The 21,870-nt window shown below is 41.1% G+C and overlaps 1 protein-coding gene across 7 annotated transcripts in view; it reads right to left on the reverse strand.

The window, feature by feature from the left end:
* LOC131251400 (uncharacterized) overlaps positions 1–21,662 on the reverse strand; it is a 93,915-nt gene extending 72,253 nt beyond the window's left edge. For 4 of the 7 annotated variants that reach the window (XR_009173821.1, XR_009173822.1, XR_009173823.1 and 1 more), the window contains exons 1-2: positions 21,415–21,662; positions 288–378 (exon numbers count right to left, since the gene is read on the reverse strand). Coding sequence is in view for 4 of the 7 variants with exons in the window: in XM_058252073.1 (XP_058108056.1) it covers positions 288–378; positions 21,415–21,420 (97 nt within the window). In the remaining 3 variants the exon portion in view is untranslated. Of the gene's footprint in view, positions 1–287; positions 379–2,980; positions 3,693–21,414 lie in introns of those variants that run through there. The other 3 variants (XM_058252072.1, XM_058252075.1, XM_058252074.1) reach the window with 2 other exon arrangements.
* Between the last annotated feature and the right edge of the window lie 208 nt (positions 21,663–21,870).

Below are 21,870 nucleotides of genomic sequence, written 5' to 3' on the forward strand. Positions count from 1 at the left end.
AGATCAGCTAGATTGAATATAACGTTCAACCCTCAATTATGTTGAAGGTGCTGCTGATGTACCATAGTTGCTCTCAAGATACATACAAAGGAGTAGCTCAAATGCAACAAGCAATGGCGTTGTGACTATGGAATGACAAGGTGCCCACTGCCCAAGTAAGAGAATGGCATATATAATCCATGATCAGTAAACTTACAGAAGGAAATAACAAATGTTTTTTACTCCATTAAATGCACAAGTTATCGAATAGGAATTATCTCCATGGAACCGCAAGTATTAAATCATACATGATGATCGTGGGGTAACGATGGAGCAGGTAAAGAGAATCTGCCTCATGCAACAACTATGTGAAATAGCCAGAGCGGGAGAAAATTGGTCCTGCATGTTTAAATCCCAAATGATAGATATTCACCTTTTCCGTCTTTTGATAATGAACAAAAAAAGCTGACAATTATCAACCAGAAAGGAAATCAAAAGACAACTTTTGAATCCCAAGTTGCAACTGTACACACCTTGCCTAGAAGCTAACCAACCTATTGAAATCATACAGTTCATGTGTTAAATTAATGCAGCTATAAACATTATATTTTTAATATTTTTGAATTCATAGATGAATCCAGCAGAGCTCACAAACTGTTTAGATGTGAATGAGCCCACACAAACAACTTAGATTCACCTGGCAGTTTGGGCATGCGCATGTTGGTTGTTGACATGTGCCCAACAGTGTATGTGAACACAAACATCTTTATAAAAGTGTGTGAGGACACACATGGAGTTATAATGTGTGTCCATAACTATCTGATATGGCCAGGATGGTTTGTTGGATCAGCATTGAGCCAGTACTGCCTGATTTGCATTGACTGGAGTCCTCTTAAACAAGTTTTCATTAAATTCAATTAAGAAATCGCATTTAACAAAGTACTGAATGCAACAGTCTCTAGAAATAATCATGGAACAATTAAACTGGGGCAAAACCTTAAATGACAGCTCAAAGGCTCAAACACTTAGTTGCAGTTGCAGCATTCTTCCTAAGGTGTTGCTTCTGCTTTCAATTGCCTTTCTACTCATGCTCCTACTTCTTACCTATTTATACTTGCTAACATTTCAAAACAAACGCTTCTCCGCTCTCGCAACAAAACTTGTTGCTGTTAGTGCACCTTGTTTGCCAATCACGTGAGTCGGTGTGTCATGTAGTGCGTTGGGTCCTTAGAAGCTGAAGACTAAAGACACAAGATGACACCGAGCATTAAGAAGTGAAGAACAGGTAAATGAGGTGCATTGGCAACCCTAACCTAAGACCCAAAACAACTTTAGCCTTTAGATGATTGATGCAGGACATGACATTCAAATATGATGTGCAAGATTTTCAGGCTTTAGATCACGCTAGTTAAGAAACAATTACACAAAATTCCATATCCCATACAAAAGTTCAAGCATTCAATCAAGGGGAATCTATGCAGGCCCAGGCCTACACAAGCTAGGGCTAGATCAATCAAAATTATAGACCAAACAATAATAAGAGGAGGGTAAATTCATCCACACATGCACAGAAATAATTCCCCAATCCAAGGGATTCACAGATTTCAATTCAGGGAACCCTAAGGTTGAAGAAAGGGCATAAATTTGGGGATTTGAGTAATTTAGGGTTAGGGTTAAGGATTAGGGGTGAAAGAGAGGAGAGAGACAAACCAGAAAAGCGTCACACGCATGGACTGCAGAGAAGACCCAGACACACGTGCGCTGGAGGTGTCCAGCACGTGTGTGGGGCCCACAAATCGAAAATGGCCACCTTGGCCCTGGTCGGCCAGGGGTGAGCCACAAAACCTCCAAATTTCAGCCTGATCTGATGCACGGTCTGTGCGTGGTGCTCCGCCGAAGTTTCAGCCCTCCTGCAGAGTTAGATTCTTGAAATCTGTTGTAGAGAGAAAAACGGCTGCAATAGAGGATGGATTTGAAGTATATATGATTATAGAAGAAGAAAAATATGAATGGTAGAAGGTGGGGGCGAATCGGGATAGGTGTGGCTTCGCACCACGGCAGTCAGCCCTTCGAGGAAGGGAGGGTTTCACACCCAATTGAATCTCCACGACTCAAAAATTTAGAGGAGCAGAAAAACGCAGAAATTTTATTAATCTTCAATGAGCCAAAAAGACTACAAGGGGTGCCTATTTATAATAAAACCCTATATCCCAAAACTCACATCATGTGCGCAACCTATTACTTGAAGACAAAGTAATCAAAAATAGCAACTAATCAAAGCAATCTAAACCGTCCATAATATTCCTAATAACAATAATAAGCAAAACGCAAAGTACTAGATTAATTAGAATAGTGGGCCACGATCATGAAAACCCATGGTGGGATTCACATGACTATCGGATCCATTCCAACGAACCAAAACGCAGTCCTCTAACTAAGAGGCTCTCCCTGGACGTCGTCATCGATCCAGATCAATGGTGGGGCCCTCCTCCTCCGTGCGTACGTGCGTAGGAGGGCATGCATGTGCGCGTGATGTCCCCATCAACTCTCCCCAACTGTGAAGATTTCGCCGCTGGCGAAATAAAACTCTTGAACCGCTCCAAGATGTCAGGATCAAATCTCTGAATGATGCAGGACATGAAAATTAATTATTATATGCAAGATCTCAGGCTTTAGATCAAACTAATTCAGAAACATTCACATAAAATCTCCACATCCCACACAAAAGTTTAAGCATTCAAGCAAGGGAAATTTGTGCAGGTCCAAGCCTACACATGTTAGCGCTGGATCAATAAAAATTATGAGCCAAACAGTACTCAAAGGGAAGTAAAACTCATCCACACATGCACAGCAACCAATCTCTAATCCAAGGGATTCATCAGTTTCAGTTTAGAGAACCCTAAGATTAGAAAAGGGGCAAATAAATTGAAAGTAATGCAATCTAGGGTTAGGGTTAGGGAAAATAGGCATGAGGGGAGTGAAATAGGTAGGAAATTTGAACCTGGAGACAGTTCCCGCGCGCGGACAGCGGACCAGGCCTGTCACACGTGCGCAGGGGGCTGGCCGCACGTGCGAGGGGGCGCCGAATGCGGTAAGCTCCTCCTTGGCTCTGGTCGGCCAGAGGAGGGCTTCAAAACCTCCAAGTTTCATGGCGATCCGAAGTGCGGTCTGTCCATGGTGCTCCGCCGAAGTTTCAGCCCTCTTGTAGGGCCAGAATCTGGAATTCTGCTGTAAAGAGGAAAACTGCTGCAATAAAGAACGGATTTGAGTCGTAGATGATTATACAAGATGAGAAGTACGGATGGTAGAAGATGGAGGCGAATCGGGATAGACGTGGCTTCGCACCACAGTAGTTAGCCCTTCGATGAAGGGAATGATTCGCACCCAATTGAATTTCCACAACTCAAGAACTCAGAGTAAAAAAAACGCAGAATTTTTATTAATCTTCAATGAATCAAAAAGCTACAAGGGGTGCCTATTTATAAGAAAAACCATATACCCCAAACTTGCGCCATGTGCGCAACCTATTACTCGGCGATGAAGTAAACCAAAAAAAAAACTAATCAAAGAAATCTAAACCGTCCATGATATTCTAAATAATATTAATAAGCAAAACCTAAAATATGAGATCAATCAGACTAGTGGGCCACGATCATAAGATCCCATGATGGGCTTTACTTGACTACCAGGCCCACTCCAACGAACCAAAACTCAGTCTTTAACTAGGAGCCCTTCCCTGGACGTCATCATCGATCCCGATTGACGGTGGGGCCCTCCTCGCGTACGTGCGTAGGGGGGCAGCGTGCTTGTGCGTGCTCGCATGATGTACTCATTACCGAAGCTCCTCCTCAGTGAGACACATATTGTCAGAAGCTGAGCGTGACTTCCACTTAACCAGGTACTTCTGAAACCCGCCGTCCGATGTTGATACTATCTGATAGTCCAGAATATCCTCTATGTCCTCTTTGGGTGTGGGAAGGATAGGTATAGGAGGTAGAGGCTGAGAAGAAGGGTCGGAAAGAGGCCATGGATCAAGGGACAGGTCTAGGGAATCAGGATAGTTGCTGGACAAAGTATCAGTGGTCCCTTAAAAAGTAACTAGATCCTCCGCATTGAATATGGAACTAATTCCCATGGAAGGTGGAAGATCTACCACATACGCATTGAGACTGTTTTGTTTGATAATTTTCAAGGGTCTAGCGCTCGTGCGTGTAATTTGCGAATGGCCCCATGAGAATACCGTTCGGGCCTAATGCAGACCATCACAGAATCCCGTACATTGAATTCCTTAAAACGTTTATGCTGGTCAGCAGAAAATTTGTAATGTTCATTACTAGTAATGATCTTTCGCCTGATTTCTTGATGCAATGAATGAATGTGCTGCGCAAAGGACTCGGCAGACTCTGATGACCTATAGGATAGTGACATAGGGACAAGGTCAATAGGCTTCCTAGGCATATAACCAATAACGACTTCAAAAGGACTTAGACCTATGGACCTATTGACGGAACTATTGAACGCAAATTCGGCTATAGGCAGTGTTCGAATTGTCGGTATCATTACAAGTTTCGCTGGCTAGAGATAAAGATATAATATCGTTATCGCCGATAACCGGAAATGCAGGGAAAAGGGGGGAAATATGGAGAAAATGGTGGAATTTTTTAGTGAAACTTTAGGACATGCCTAAATACACATATTTACATATTCAGGAATGAAAAAAATTACAAAAAGAATGCATTAAATTAGAAGTTCCCATTTAATGGGGGCCAAAAGACATTCGTTCTCGTAAGATATCACTCAAATAGTAACCAAAATGAGTTTATATAATACAAATGCAACTGACATACAGTAATTAAGACATGTAAAAGCAAATGAACTCAAAGATGTCAAATCAAGATGGATTAGATTATTCAATCAGTGTGGTATTTGATACTCTGGCTATGTATGACACTTGATACCTAGCATTTGAAAATGGTACATGTGGCAAATTCTAATATAATCTAAACCGTGTTTTTGCTTCATCAAGACCTGTGTAACCTAATCAAGAGGTTGGATGACAAAAAAAAAAAAAAAAAAAACCCATTACAATGGCCCTATGAAGTTTTTAATGGTGGACATTTAATCACCATTGTTTCCCTTAGTGTGGTCCACCTTAGATGCAGTCATGCAGATCTGTCTCATTTTGGACTCATGTCTTAAAATTATCTATTAAAATAAATGGACGACATTGATAAAATATTTATCATTATGATGGCCCCACATAACATCGACCCATCAATCCATGGATACAAATAAGTGACATGTGGTGCTGTATAAATCAGTACGCTTATCGTACTAAGTCAACTGTGTGGGGCTCATTGTGATTTATGTATTTTATCCGCCCCATCCATCCATTTTACAAGATAATTTTAAGGGTTGATCTCAAAGATGAAGCATATCTAATGCTCAAATGGACCACACCACATGAAACAATGTGAATTGAACATGCCTACCATTGAAAAATCATTAGGGGCCACAAAAGTTTTGGATCCATGTCATTTTTGTATTTTACCTTCATCCATCTCCATGTGATCTTATGAACAACTTCGATGACAAATAAACACCACTGTGGGCCATAGCACCCAGGAAGGTTTCAACGGTAGGAATCATTGTCCCTACTACCTTGGCGGTGTGGTCCACCCTAACTTTGGATCTGCCTCATTTTTGGGTTCACTACCTAAAATAATCTCCCTAATTGGATGGATGATGTGGATATAACACATACATCGTGGTGGGGTCCACAGAACTTGGTGACATCTAGATGCTGGCACCCGCACACGAGGCTAAAAGGAAGCAGATTGCGTACCGAGTAACTCATAGGCTAAGCATACTGAGTAAACTCTGTGGGGTCCACCGTGATTTATGTATTTTATCCACTCCGTCCATCCATTTTAATAGATAATTTTTGGGCTTGAGCCTAAAAATGAAGTATTTCCAAACCTCAAGTGGAACACACAATGGGAAACAATGTGAATTGAACATCTACCGTTGAAAATTTCTTGGGGGCCATAGAAGTTTTGGATTAAGCTTGTATTTGTGTTTTCTCTTCATCCATGTCTGTGTTATCTTATGAACAGGTTGGATGAGAAATAAACATCATTGTGGGCCCAAGAAATGTTTCAACGGTGGATGTTATTATTCCAACTGTTTCCAATGGTATGGTCCACTTGATCTTTGGGTATGCTTAAATTTTGGTCTCAACCCCTAAAATAAGATGGAAAAACGGATGGACGGCGTGGATAGACCAAATACATTGACGGTGGGCATAATAGAGTTTACTCAGTACGGTAAGAGCGTGCTGAGTAACCAGTACGCAATCTGATTTCCCGGAGGCGGATTAGATACTAACCGGTTGAGTAGTGAGACTCCTACACGTCACCAAGTTTTGTGGACCCCACTATGATGTACGTGTTGTATCCACAACGTCCATTCATTTGGAGATATTATTTTAAGGCATTACTCAGAGAACGAGGCAAATCCAAAGCTTTAGTGGACCCCGCCACAGAAAACAGTGGGAAGATTGATATACACCGTTGAAACCTCCCCAAGGCCCCCCATGATGTTTTATCGAAATCTAACCTGTTCAAAAGTTAACAAAAACATTAAAGAAGGGAAAACACAAATATTAGCTTGATCAAAAACTTTTGTGGCCTTTAGATGTTTTTAATGGAGGTGTCACTCTCCCCACTGTTTTCTGTCGTGGGGTCCACTGGAGCTTTGGATGTAACTCATTCTCTGGATCGTATGCTAAAATGATCTCTCCAGATGGATGGACGGCGTGGATACAAAACATACATCATGGTGGGGCCCACATAACTTGGTGACGTCACTTCAGTAGCAGTCTCGCTACTCAACTTGTCAATAGCCGATCCGCGCCCGTAAAAACCCATCGCGCTATTTTCGAAACGAAAGAGGGTTTCGGAAGAGAACCCTCGAAACCCTAAAATTTCGAAAGAAAGTCTCTCCGAATCACTAATCTTCAGCAGATTCTTCACCGAAATCATCTTTAGGTTTGGAATTTTTGAGTATTCGAAGAAAAAAAGTGGAAAGTAGAGATTGGATGGCACCTGCGGCACACCGATCAATCAATTGGCCCACCGCAATTTCCGTTCACCCATCATCTTCTACAATTGGCCCTCCTCTTCTACAGGTACGGAAATCCGCAAGTTTCCCCATTTTTTTCCTTTTTTTTGGGGGATATTTTTCGTATTTACGCAACGCTCCGATGTTATCGATCCTTTTTATCGTTGAAAATGGGTTATTCGCTACGGTTATCCTGCGATTTCTCGCTGACAATTGGACTTTTCACAAAAAATCGATAAAATCGCTGAAAAATCGGTGATATTTGGAAGAGAAACGAAAAAAGGGAGTTTCGGTGTCGGAACTCCAGCGATACCGAAATTATCGGCGATAATTCGATAATATCGCCGATAATTTAAACACTGGCTATAGGTGATACGGTGTCCCACATCCTGGTATGCTCCCCTACTAAACATCTGAGCAAACTCCCTATGCTCCTATTGACCACCTCAGTCTGACCATCGGTCTGAGGGTGGTAGGCAGAAGAAAATTGAAGCCTAGTATTCATCATGTGCCATAGTATCTTCCAAAAGTAACTCATGAATCGCACGTCATGGTCAGACACTAGTTTTTGGTAACCCATGCAGTTTGACAACCTCACTAAAGAACAGCTTGGCAACATGAGATGCGTCGAAGGTCTTAGAACAAGGAATGAAATGGGTCATTTTAGAAAAATGGTCCATGACAACAAATATGGAATCGTATTTCCAAATAGTTTTAGGGATCCATGTACGAAGTCCATACTGATGTCCTACCAAGGGATGAATGAAACTAGCAAAGGTGTGTATAATCCTGTATTTTGCTTTTTCTACTTTGCCAGTTGATAAGTACAACATTGCCCTACAATTTTGGCCATGTCTCGCTTGAGACTAGGCCAATGAAACCTATCCTCCACTAAGGCAATGGTCTTGTCTCGACCGAAATGACCCGCGACCCCTCCCGAATGTAACTCCCAGACAAGAAAATCGCGGAGGGAGGTACGAGGTATGCACAAGCGGTCACTCCTAAACAAATATCCGTCTAAAATCAAGTACTCACTGCTAGCTCCTGACGGACTCTCTAACAACGATGCGTACACAACTCCAAAATCTGGAATAATCTTCTTTGATGCGCTCGAGGCCCATGACTTCGACGCTCATGGAATTGAGTAACACGACTCGATGACTCAACGCGTTGGCAAGCTGATTCTCTACACCAGCCTTGTGCTTAAGCACAAAAGTGTACTCTTGAAGGAATCGAACCTACTTGGCATGCCTAAGGTTTAATTTCTTCTGAGAGTTCAGATATCCCAAGGCCTTGTGATCTGAGAATAAGACGAATTCTTGTAGCAATAGGTAATGACGCCAATGGCGTAGTGATTGTACTGCCACATAGAACTCTTTGTCATAGGTGGAATACTTTTGTTTCGCCTCATTCAGTTTCTCACTAAAAAAGGCGACAGAGTGCCTTTCCTAACTAAGTACGCCTCCTATGCCGACTCCTGACGCGTCACATGCGACTTCAAAAGCTTTTGAAAAACCCAGAAGTCACGTGTCTGGAGCTTCGGTCATCTTGACCTTTATCTCCTTGAAGGCCTTCGAGGTTGCCTTTGTCCATTGAAACTCTCCCTGTTTTATGCAATCCGTGATGGGAGCCATAATGGAACTGAAGCCTCAAATGAACTGCCTATAGAAGGTGGCTAAGCCATGAAAGTTGCGCACCTCATGAATATTGCGGGGTTCAGGCCAATTGATGATGGCCTTGACCTTCTCGGGATCCACCGATACGCCCTCAGCTGACACAATAAAATCTAAGAAGATAACACTACTAGACAAAAATGCACACTTCTTTAGGTTGGTGTACAATTTCTCGGCTCTAAGGATCCCACAAACCTGCCTCAAATGGTTGAGGTGTTGTTCCTTAGTCATGATATAAATCAAGATATGATCAAAGTATACGACTAGGAACTTCCCCATGAAGGGCCTCAACACTTGTGTCATCACACGCATGAAAGTACTTGGGGCGTTAGTTAACCCAAAAGGCATAACTAGCCACTCGTATAACCCATACTTCATCTTAAAGGACGTCTTCCACTCATCACCAAGGCGTACGCGGATTTGGTGATAACCACTTTTGAGGTCAATTTTCTTATAAGATAGTAGCATTGGCCGTCATATCCAACATGTCATCAAGACACGATATGGGAAACCGATACTTGACTATGATTTTGTTGATAGCCCTACTATCAACACACATCCTCCATGTGCCATCCTTCTTAGGTTTAAGAAGGGCGGGTACGGCACAAAGGCTCATGCTCTCTCGAATGAAACCCTTTTCTAAGAGCTCATCAATCTATCTCTTCAACTCTGCATACTCCTTTGGGTTCATTTTGTAATGAGGGAGGTTTGGTAGAGTCCTCCAGGGACTAAATCAATGGCATGTTATATATCCCTCATAAGAGGAAGCTCATTCGGTAGATCATCAGAAAAGACATCACGAAACTCATGCACTACCTGAATGGCCTCAGTGGGTAACTCTACACTAGCCTCTGGTATACTTTCCCTAGTCACAAGGGCGTATACTATCGAGTCCGCCTCAGTTTTTCGCTCAGTCTTTAGCATTCAAAATATGGAGAGACTTGAACTTGGACTTCGACTCCTTCGATACTTTTGAACCACTCACACCACTCTACGTGGTGGACTTCTTTCTAGTAGTGTTCTTAGGTGGAAGTGGATTTAACTTGACTTTCTTGCCCTCAAACCAGAATGTACACACATTCGAACAGCCAAATATGGTGACATCCCTGTCATAGAGCCAAGGTCTACCTAGAATGATATGGCACACATCCATGGGAATAACATCACACCAAAGTGTATCTTTATAAGATCCAAACTAAATAGGAACAAGACAGCGGTGTGAGACTGGAATGGAAGTTGCATTAACCCAGGACACTATATAGGGTTGAGGATGGGCTTCAAGCTTCAAGCCCAAATGGTACACAGTGCTAGTTGATGCCACGTTGGCACAACTACCACTATCCACGATTATCTTACAACTCTTTTCCCTACATTTTGCATAAGTATAGAAGATCGTATTGTGGCACCAATCGTCGGTGATCTTGTCTTGAGCAAGGGCGCAATGCACAACTGCGAGGGTCGCAGACTCTTGCGCTCCTTCTTCCTCATCACTAGGGGTTTCTACTTGCTCATATTCTTCCTCTTCGCCGTCACTCTCTAGGGGCACTACTTCTATTTGCCCATCAATAAGGAGCACCTTGGTGCCCTCTCTCGTGCCGCACTGGTGGGCAAAGTAACCAAACTCTTAACACCTAAAACACCTAGTTGCTCCATTATGTGAGCTAGACCCGATAACTTCTTTTCCCTTATCATCCTTGGGCCTGGGCTGAAATTTATTGGAAGGTTTGCTTTGGTATCCAGTATTAGGCCTTAGCGCCAGAATCGCAAAACTCAAATCGCCTTCCCACAGATGTTTTGAGGTATTACTCAACCTCCAACACTACTTGATACAATTGTTCAATAGTGTCTATGTCTTTGGCGAGCAATTCTCTCATAATGTCAGAACGAAGGCCCGTTTTAAATCGAGCAAGGGTGAGTACGAGATCCTCATCAACTTCACACCTGATCAAGTACTCTTCGAACTTCTCAATGTATTCCGCCACACTCATGGAACCTTGTCAAAGAGACTGTCATTCCTCAATCAACTGTAAGCGATAAGAGAAAGGGAGGTACTTCTCCTTAAGAGTTTCTTTCATTTCTCCCCAATGAACTGTTGGGAGCTCCCTCGCTCTTTCTTTTTTTCGCTCTACAGTAGCCCAAAACCTCTTTGCTTGGCCCACAAGCTTCATCTCGGCGAATCAGACTCGACGAGTATCCGACATGTCATACCACTCAAACTAGTGGTCCATATCCGCCAGCCAGTTTAAAAGGGCTTTAGGGTCCAAGTGGCCATCAAACGCAGGGGCATCTACTCTAACTCCCTTGAGGAGTTACGCATCCGGGTCATATTGATCATGATGTCCCTCGCAGGGTGGGTGCACGGGTGCGCGACCATGACCAATTCCTTAACCACCTTCATTCCTTGGTCTAACCTCGTGACCACCTGCCTGAGATTGGGCATCTTCCCCAATGGTGGGGTTTGCCCTGATGGAGGTCTCTAGTTGGGTAACGCGCACATTAAACTGCTCAAAGCATTAGTCCATACGTTGTTCCAAATGCTTACCCAAAGACTCAAACTGCTAGGTCAGCCTGTTCATTGATTCTTGCAATTGCTCCATGTTTAGTGTAGGGTGCAAGCCAAAAACCACAACCTATATGTGTAGGCATATAACTACTAACTCAACTTAAGGACCTTCTAATACGACTATATGCGCCTAGATGGGACTAAATGTTCCTATACGACTCTATATGGTGGAAACGACATAATACTACTCAATTTCCAGCACCCTATCTGTCCAAATAATCTGTCAACAGAAAATCCAACAAAGAGATATTGGGATTTTCTGATGGCAGAAAATTCAGCAGCTTATATCAGAAATTATGGACCTCTAAACAACTCTTTATGATGATACTTAATGCATAATGGACACAAATAAACTAAACCCTAAACATGTGATGCATTCCCCTATAAAAACCTTGTGCACTGATACCAAATTTGATGTAAGACATGAAATTCAAATATGATGTGCAAGATTTTCAGGCTAGTTCAGAAACAATTACACAAAATTTCATATCCCACACAAAAGTTCAAGCATTCAATCAAGGGGAATCTATGCAGGCCCAGGCCTACACAAGCTAAGGCTGGATCAATCAAAAGTATAGACCAAACAATAATCAGAAGAGGGTAAATTCATCGACACATGCACGGAAATAATTCTCCAAACCAAGGGATTCACAGATTTCAATTCGGGGAACCCTAAGGTTGATGAAAGGGCATAAAATTGAGGATTTGAGTAATTTAGGGTTAGGGTTAGGGATTAGGGGTGAAAGAGGGGTGAAAGAGAGGAGAGAGAAGAACCAGAAAAGCATCACACGAGTAGACAGCAGAGAAGACCCAGACGCACCTGCGCTGGAGGTGTCCCGCACGTGTGGGGCACACAAATCGGAAAACGGCTACCTTGGACCTGGTTGGCCACGGGTGGGCCACAAAACCTCCAAATTTCATCCTGATCCGATGCACAGTCTGTGCGTGGTGCTCCGCCGAAGTTTCAGCCCTCTTGCAGGGTCAGATTTTGGAAATTTGCTGTAGAGAAAAAAATGACTGCAATAGAGGATAGATTTGAAGCGTAGATGATTGTAGGAGGAGAAATATGAATGGTAGAAGGTGGGGGCGAATCGGGATAGGTGTAGCTTCGCACCACAGTAGTCAGCCATTCGAGGAAGGGAGGGTTTCACACCCAATTAAATCTCCACAGCTCAAAAATTTAGAGCAGAAAAACGCAGAAATTTTATTAATCTTCAATGAGCCAAAAAGACTACAAGGGGTGCTTATTTATAATAAAACCCTATACACCAAAACTCGCGTCATGTGCGCAACCTATTACTTGGAGACCAAGTAATCAAAAATAACAACTAATCAAATCAATCTAAACCGTCCATGATATTCCTAATAACAATAATAAGCAAAGCCCAAAGTACTAAATTAATTAGAATAATGGGCCACGATCATGAAAACCCATGGTGGGATTCACATGACTATTGAGTCCACTCCAACGAACCAAAACTCAATCCTCTAACTAGGATGCCCTCCTTGGACGTTGTCATTGATCCAGATCGATGGTGGGGCCCTCCTCCGTGCGTACGTGTGTAGGAGGGGCGTGCGTGTGCGTGTGATGTCCCCATCAATGATCCTAACATTTATTGGTAAACATTGATTGATCATCACTTGGCCTTAGGAGCCACATTGGAACATGATAAGTCAAGCTAAAAAAGGTGCAAAGCCCCTGTAAAAATTCCAGCCCAAAACAACAGTTTTTTAGTGTAGCTCGATCCCATCGACAGACCATCAATGCCTCTCAAGCGAACCTTCGATCAATCGAAGATCAGGGTTCGATTGATCGAACTTAAGGCTCAAGCGATCGAAGGTGCCCAGAAACATCCAGCAACTAAATACCTATTTTTTGGAGTTTCTTGATGCCATCGAACTAGTCTTCAATCCCATTGAAGGAGAGTTCGATCGATCGAAGGCTTCGCTCGATCGATTGAGTGTTGTTTTTTGCCCATTTTTTTACCATTGGAGCTCGGCTCCTTTATATAGGGCATTCGGTTCTTAGCCATTTCCATGGGTTTTTGGTGCAAATAAAGCCTATGTGTTTCCCCATTCAAATCATACATCCTACACCCTATACCAAAGAGTTCCATGCCAATCTTCTTGTGTTTATTCACTCTAATGAGCATTCCATGCTCCATTACGAGGATGTGGATGAACTCTCCCCTTCTCTAGAGATTAGACACTGAGCCCATTGGTATATCCTAGTCTAAATCCTCTAAGAAGACCCATCTAAATGAATCCCTACTAGGAGCCTACTCACACCTTTAATTGTAGAAGATTCCACTATCCTCCCTTGCCTTGGTCACCTCATTGGAACATCAAATGCAAGGCGAACGTTCCTAAGAGCTAAAGCAACGGAATCAACGATCGAGGGAGTAATAGAGAAGTTGATTCATGCACGGAAGAGCATTAAAGAAATATCTCAAGCTAGGCGTTATAAAAGGGGCTCAATCGAACAAGTTATCATTTGTAAGAGTCCACATACACTCTCTCCTTGTGTAGGATTAAGTATAAAAGTTTGTAACCCAAACTCGATGGGTTCTTGAATAGGACCTAGGCTCTTGTGTAGGGTCAAATTCACCAGACATGAGTATGTATATGTTAGTTTCTTTAGGGAGCCTCCGATGGGAGTATATATTGGGCCTTGGATTAAAACTACTAGTGGTTGTTGGTTAGCTGATAGAAAACTAACTAAAATCTCTTACGGGAGCCACCAACGCTGGTGATTACATGAATAAGTTCTTGTGTAGGCCTCCGACGAGGGTGTACGCTTGTAAAGGTTAGAGGTGAACCTGATTTAAAACCTTCGATAGTGAATACCGGTACACTCGAGGAGAGTGCATCCGCGAGGAGTAGAGTAGGGAAACCGAACAACTATACATGCATGTGTTCGCGATTGTCATTTGAACACAATTCTATTCATGCTGATCTGGTTGATTAGTTAGATTATATGAATGCTTGAATTGAATTGTATGCTAAGCACTTAACTTGCAAAACAAATGAATTCACTATCCCTATAGACTAGTTGTTTAATTGAAACATCATTTGTAGTCTGTGTGATTGGACCCACTTTCGCTTGGAAGCCTTAGTGTTATTTTGCCTTTTTTAAATTAGGAAATTATTTAAGTAGGCAATTAGATTTTAATTGTAGAATTTTAAATTGGTACTAATCACCCCCTCCCCTCCCCTCCCTAGGACTCAGCCATAATTCTATAGCTCCGTCAGACTTTCGCACGTGCCGTGGTAGACTATCCCACCAAGCAATTTAAGTTGTCGATTTGCTTCAAGCTTTGTGCAACGATGCTCAAACACCTCAACTTTCATTCCAAAAAGGAGACCCTTTTTGGGATTGATATAGTTCCTAGTCAAAACTGCAGTAAATTTTAATCTTCCAAACAAAACCAGCAAAATAGTAGTTAACTGTCATGAGATGACTCTTTCTTCTTATTTTTCTGGGCAACGTGTAGACCAGGGGAAACAAAAAAAAGGTGGGAAATGAAAAACAAAACAAAAAAAAAAAAAAAACAAAAATCAAAACAAAACAAAAATTGATGGTTTACCCCTTCTTCCTATATAACCCTACCAATCTCATCCCCTCAATTAACTCCAGCAACTCCATTGAATGATAGAATACAATATGTGCTTCGGCTTCCCACAACATGAGTTTGCCAGGGTAAAAGAGGAAGGTTGATGTCTACTAGGGAGTTGAGCATGAAACTTTTGCCAATCTACCATATAAAACCTGACCCTAAATTGCCGGGAGTGAAGCTAAGATGATGATGATGATGATTATAATGATGAAATTGTAGTGAATCATCCATCATAAAACTCGCAGCCATGAATGTCAACCCAAACATTTGGAAACATGAGAACCATTGTGGATAAACCACATCCCAAAAATTGCAACAATCGGGCATTCCTAACCCTCCAATTGGGGTCCATCAAAAGATCAGTCAAAAAGAAGTCAGTCAGCAGTCCCAATTGAACCGTCAAAATCATATTGTTAAGATAAGATCATCATCTGATATGCATGATCGTTAGGCCATGCTCCATCCATGATGGAGCCCAAGTTTACAACATTCAACGTTGAAATACAAGTACAACATGTGTACAGTGGATGACTTGCCATAATTTAACAAATTACGACAAGTTCCAACAGTAAAACCAGGTAAATTCAATCAGCAGCACAGTAGCAAGTCCCAACACCGCGTTTGCATGTACCCAAATTTGCAACTGATCTGAATACTTTCCAGCAGCACAGACACAGTCCGTTCAGCTGAAGTTTGGTACTGATATTGAAAACCCAATTTTGTGGGATTCCATTCCCTACTTTTCCATCCCAAATCAACATCAGAAAACAGTATCCCACTGTACATCGGTTTTGTTGTGTTGTTATAAGAAATATAACTTTTCAAAATTAAAATATTTATTTTTAGAAAATAAATAAATATATTATAATATGGAAACTTTCTAAAAAAAACTCATGGATTAGTGAAAGAGAATGGATTTTTTCCCATCGGAAACCTAGGTTCAAATCTCCACAAGGTTGGTGCTTTGCATGCACATACATGTGAGCGCGACATGGGCTATAGGGCTGCTTGGGCGCTTTTTGGCGCTTTATAAGGCGCATTTTGCACCTCACATGTTCGCATCATTGCAAGGAACCTAACGAGCCTAATCTTTTCAACACTTGGTTCGGACTCATATGAGCCTTGGTGCAATTAGGGAGTGAACCAAGGTCTAACTAGGGTTTTGACCCACTGGTTTCTAAGGTTCTAGCCATAGTGTTGGCTGAGTGCATGTGCCACTGCCAACGGTGAAACATGTTATACACATGGTGGCAGTTGGGTTGATTACAGCTGGGTGGTAGTTACATGTGTTGTCATGTGGTAACAGTTTTTTAACATTGTATAATTGTCATGCTAAAAAGAGATAGAAATAATTGACATAAGAAAGGTCATGTCCATTCATGGCAAAATGACTATTGTATGTAAATAGGTGTATAGATGTCCTGAAGAGGCACAAGAATGTCTCCCTAGGAAAGACACCATATCCCTACAGATTCTATATAACCCGTCCCTATAGGTTTTACAACTCAGACATTATAATCCAAAGACACAAGAACATTTCCAAATCAAGTCATCCATAAGCTTGTGCTCTCTTCTCTACCCTTTTGCACTTGTCCTCTTGAGAATATTTTTGTGAGGCATCAATACCAACACTTAGAAATATGTTCAGCACTTAAAGGTGCAAATCTTCATATTGAATCACAGATCTGTGAATTCATTGCATCCTAAAGATAGTCTGCCATCTCGCTTCTTTTGCATTTGCTAAAATATCTAGAAAATGGCAGCAAATCTATTTTAAGTTATTGACTATTCAAGTTAAGACTTAAACCCACAAATATGATATTTTCATCTCAAATTCCTTCATTTTCTCCATTGTGTAGTGCTTTCTTTCTTCCAACAATTAAGATAGATTTGTTACTTTAATAACAATGGAGGCAATTCATTCTATTCAATTGATGAACCAAGAATTTGTACGACTGGATAGTTTCAACAGTCAATTCTTCTCAAGGTGGCAACAGATGATGTTTTTCTTTCTAATGACTATCTACCTTCTGTACCTAATCCAAAAGATGACAATTAAGAATTAGTCAAGGCAAAGTGAAAGAAAAGAAATGAGGATTGTTTCTTGTGCAAAGGTCATATCTCTAACACCCTCTCTAATTCCATCTATAACTCATAACTCATATGGTAAAATACCCTCTAAAAAGGCATTATGGACAAAGATTTATATATATATATATATATATATATCCAAAGAGGCAACTATATTCACTTCGAGTTCAAGAATGATCAGCCAATTCTCTCCCAAGTGAACTACAAAACTTGGTGGACAAATTAATGATTGGCAGTATAAATTTTCCTAAATAATTTCTAGTCAGTGTAGCAATTGCAAGGTTAACCTCGTCATGGTTTGATTATAAAAAGAAACTAAAACACGATAAAAAGAAGTACACTCTTGAAAAGATTTAATGACATCTTCATAGAGATGAAGAATTCAGAAACCGATACAAGAGAGAAGATGTTTCGGAAAATCATTCCAAAGCAAATGTAGTGGAAAAAGCCAAGCCAAATTCCCAAAAAAAAAAACAAATCCATCCCTCCAAAACTGGATACGAAGTTTAAAGAAAATAGCAAAAAGACTGGTAAGTATCACATCTGTAGCCAGCCAGGACACTACATAAAGGAATGTTAATACAGGAAGAAGCGACTATAGGCTCAGGAAAACATGGCAAAAGACCAAGTTGTAACAATGGTGACTAAGGCCAATGCAGTAGAATCCGATAGTGGCTGGTAGCCGAACACTAATGCAACCTTTCACGTATCTAAGGACCAAAACGTCTTCAAGACCTATGAGGGCATTGCCAATGTACAGGAAATGAGGATGGGTAACAAAGTTCGAGCGAAAGTTGTTGGAAAAGGAACCATGGAGCTTTAGTTTACATTGGGCAATAAACATAATTAATAAATGTATTCCATATACCTTACATGTCCAAAAATTTAATGTCAGGAAATCTTCTCAATAAGAGAGGATTTAGAATAAAGTATGGGCTGATAAGTTGGTTATCACCAAGAATGGTCTCTTTGTAGGTAAAGGATATTCATGTAATGGAATGATATTCATATCAATAATAACAGTGATGTTTCCATTCATATTGTAGATTCTATATCTTTATGGCATCCTAGGTTAGGTCATGTTAATTTTGGTTTAGAGATTGCTGAAATTTAGTAGAAACACACCAAAGAATCGCGAAAACATACAACTTAAAAAAGGAGTAGATATTGGCAGATTTAGCCACCTTTACATAAGAAGCCCAACCAACATATTATATTTAATACCCTTGATGACTTCTTGAGTCGATAAACTCCTATTTTGAAAGCATCAACTTTGAGCTCCCCCCAAATGGACCATAAAACTGCCATAATAAGCAATCTTCAAATCACTTTCCCAACTTTCCCAAAAACTTCCATGACAAGCCCACAAAAGATTCGCCACGGGCTTCGGCATCACCAAGCATCCAAAAAGTAGTCCCACACCTTTCAAGCAAATGTACAACGAATGAATAGGTAGTCAATCGATTCTACATCTTTGATGCACATCAAGCAAATGTTTGGAAGAATAAGATATCTTCTTTGTGAATTATCAATAGTTAGCGCTCTCTTTCTTCCCACTAACTAAACGAAAGTCACCACCCAAGGCAAGGCTCCATAAGGCCACATATTAAACGAGAATGAATGAGGTTGAGATGATCCACATATCAGATTGAAGAATGATCGAACGGAGAAGCATCCTTAACTATGGACATGCTAGACTACTGAATCTTCCTCTTAGAAGGACCACACTATTCAAACGAGAGAACAACTCAGACAATTCCATAATTTCCCATTTGTTAGATTCCTATAGCACGGGGGAGCCCACCCCACAGATTCGCCAACTATGAAGAAGCATCCATCAATAAAGATGAGCCTGTCCGAAGCAATCCAAGCCAACTCGGGAAAATCTTCTTAAAGTATATGATCTCCACACCAAACATCCAACCAAAAAGCGAATGCAATTTCCATTCCCCAAAGAAAACGAAATCCCACTACTAAACAGATGCTCAACCGAAGCAATTGTTTTCCACATGCTAGAAGCGTTGTACAGAGAAGAACTCTCTTCACTTGCCATCCCCCTTCCTTCACACCATATTTACAAACAACAATCTCCTTCCAAAGTCTTCTCTTCAATGCTAAATCTCCAAAGCCACTTCCCAAGCAAAGTCATATTCATATAACCAAAATCCTTAATCCCTACTCTACCTTCAACTATCAGCTTGCAAACATCTTCCCACTTTAGGAGATGGAACTTCTTTGTCTCCTCCATCCCTTGCCACAAGAAGGCTCTTGATCTCTTATCAACTTTTCCAATCTTTCTAAGACTACTTGGGGCATTTAAACGGAGACAAAAAATATACCGACATATTGGAAATGGCGGCCCTTGATGAGAGTTAAGCAGCCAGCTAGGGAAAGCTAACGACGCTTCCACCTCGAAAACTCTCTCAATCCTCTCAATAACCTTATCCCACAAGTGTCTAGCCGACTTGCCTATACAAAGGGGCAAACCTCAATATGTCAAAGGAAACAACCCAACTTTACATCCAAAGATAGCAACCAACCACAACAAGTCCTCAATCTCCACATGAACTCCAAGCATTACAAAGTTTGCAACAATGACACTTAGCCATAAAACCGCTTCAAAGCAGACGATGATTTTTCAGAGATTATCTATCACTCCCGAATCCACATCACAAAACAATAGGATGTCATCTGTGTATTGAAGGTGACTAATCTGAGGCCTCCCACTACTTGAAAGCCTTTAATTAGACCAAAAGCCTTTAATTAAACTTGTTTCCTCCCCTCTATGAAGCATCTTGCTCAATGCTTCCCTAACCACAGCAAACAAATAAAGAGAAAGGATTGCCCTGCCTGATACCCCTTGAAGAGGCACAAGAGTGTCTCTCCAAGAAGAACGCTAATGTAGGACGTGGCACAAGTACATTCTTAGCATGGCTAGACCAAAAGAAGGTCAAATGAAAGCGAACGTAGTCTGTCAGATCCGGGCCCATTCTTACATAGGGCACAACGTAATTGGGCCCCAGACGTGTCCGGTTTGAAGAACGTTTTTTTATGTATGGGGAGAAATTGTCGTTTCAAGTGCAAACAGTAAATTGGCCACAACTTTTTATCCGAGTATCATTACGGAACACGCAACCTATCAATCTTTATTGCAATAGGCCATTTGGGGTCAACCAACCCACGAAATGGGTCACGTCAGCCCGTTTTGCAAGAAAACGTGCACTTCCAGCTCAAAAACGAGATTTTAGGAAAAAATTAATATTTTTAGTACTTCCAATTTTTTTAGTATTTCTTTTTTTTTTTAGTTTTAAATTCCATCTTTTTTTTAAGAAATAACTTCTAATCATGCTATGACTCTTCTAGTAAGATTTATTTGGACTTTCTATTTTTGGCAAATTAGGCTTTAAATGAGTTTTGCTATAATTAGGACTTTTGTTGGGGTTAGAATTTTGCTATTTTTTTGTAATTACGAATTTTAGTTTTTTTTTTTTCTTTATTAATGATGTAATTGAGAAAGATACACATTACACATTATTCAATGAAATTATTCAAGTTTTATCTCTTTTTCTTGTGTATTCAATAAAATACACTTGTGGATTCAAGGTTTTAATCATTTAAGGAAGACAGTGATCTTTCTCATTATCTCTACACGCTCTTCCCTGCGTCAAACACCATGTCCCTACAGGTTCTCTACCAGATATTTCCAGAGAAACAAGAACATTCCCATGTCAAGCCATCCATAGCCTTGTACTCTCCTTTCTGCCCTCTTGCACTTGCCTCTTGAGAAATTTCTTGTTAGGCATTTCAGTGTCAACACTTGGAGATTTGTTCAACATTTAGAAGTGCAAATCTTCCTGTTGAATTATGGATACGTGAGTTCATTGTATCCTGAAGACAATTTGTCATCTCCCCTCTTTTACACTTGTTGGAATATCTGGAAAAGGGCAGCAAATCTGTCTTGAGATATTGACAGTTCAAGTCAGGACTTGAACCCTTATCATCTCAAATTTCTTCATTTTCTCACTACTTTTTTTTTCTAAAAGGTTTCGACTACTGTGCTTTCCCAAACACGCAACGAACCGAAATACTCGAACCATTTGAAATTTGGGTTACATCCAAACACACCAATTTGGGTTACACCAAACCACTTCCTCTTTTTCTAGAAGGTTTCGACTCCTGCGCTTCCCCAAACACACAACGGAACCAAAATACTCAAACCATTTGCAATTGGGGTTACATCCAAACGCACCAATTGTACAAATTAGAACAGATATAGCGTCAAATTCCAAACAGACAATTCAGTTTCTCCTAGTCCGAATTGAGGAAATGAAAAGAAAATAATAAGAGAGAGAGAGAGAGTAGAACTAACCACCATGAGTAAGAGACGGCTCGATCGAGCTTGAAAACGACAAGACGGGTGAATGAGAAAAGCAAGCCGTAGGCAGCGAGAGCATGCGCAGATTTCGCCACGTCATCGCTTTTCGGCGAAGCATGACCGTCGGATGAAGAAGAACGACCACGGCGAGGAAGATCCACTATCTCCGTGTGGGGCACAACGTTTTATTCTCTTTCAAAACAAGGAAGTTATTATATGATATGCCGTGGGCCCCATAGCTCGGTAATCCAGACTATTGGTCGAACGGATTGGCTACTCCCCCCGCCACCAGCCCCGTGGCTGATGGTCGGTGCTATGTGGGCCCCACCATGACGTATGTACTTCATCCATTCCGTTCATTCATTTTTACAGATCATTTTAGGGCTTGGTACAAAACATGATAAGAATACAAATTTCAGGAGGACCACACCATACGAAAACATAAGTGAT

The sequence above is a fragment of the Magnolia sinica genome, chromosome 7 (assembly GCF_029962835.1).
Source record: "Magnolia sinica isolate HGM2019 chromosome 7, MsV1, whole genome shotgun sequence".
Lineage (NCBI taxonomy): Eukaryota > Viridiplantae > Streptophyta > Magnoliopsida > Magnoliales > Magnoliaceae > Magnolia > Magnolia sinica.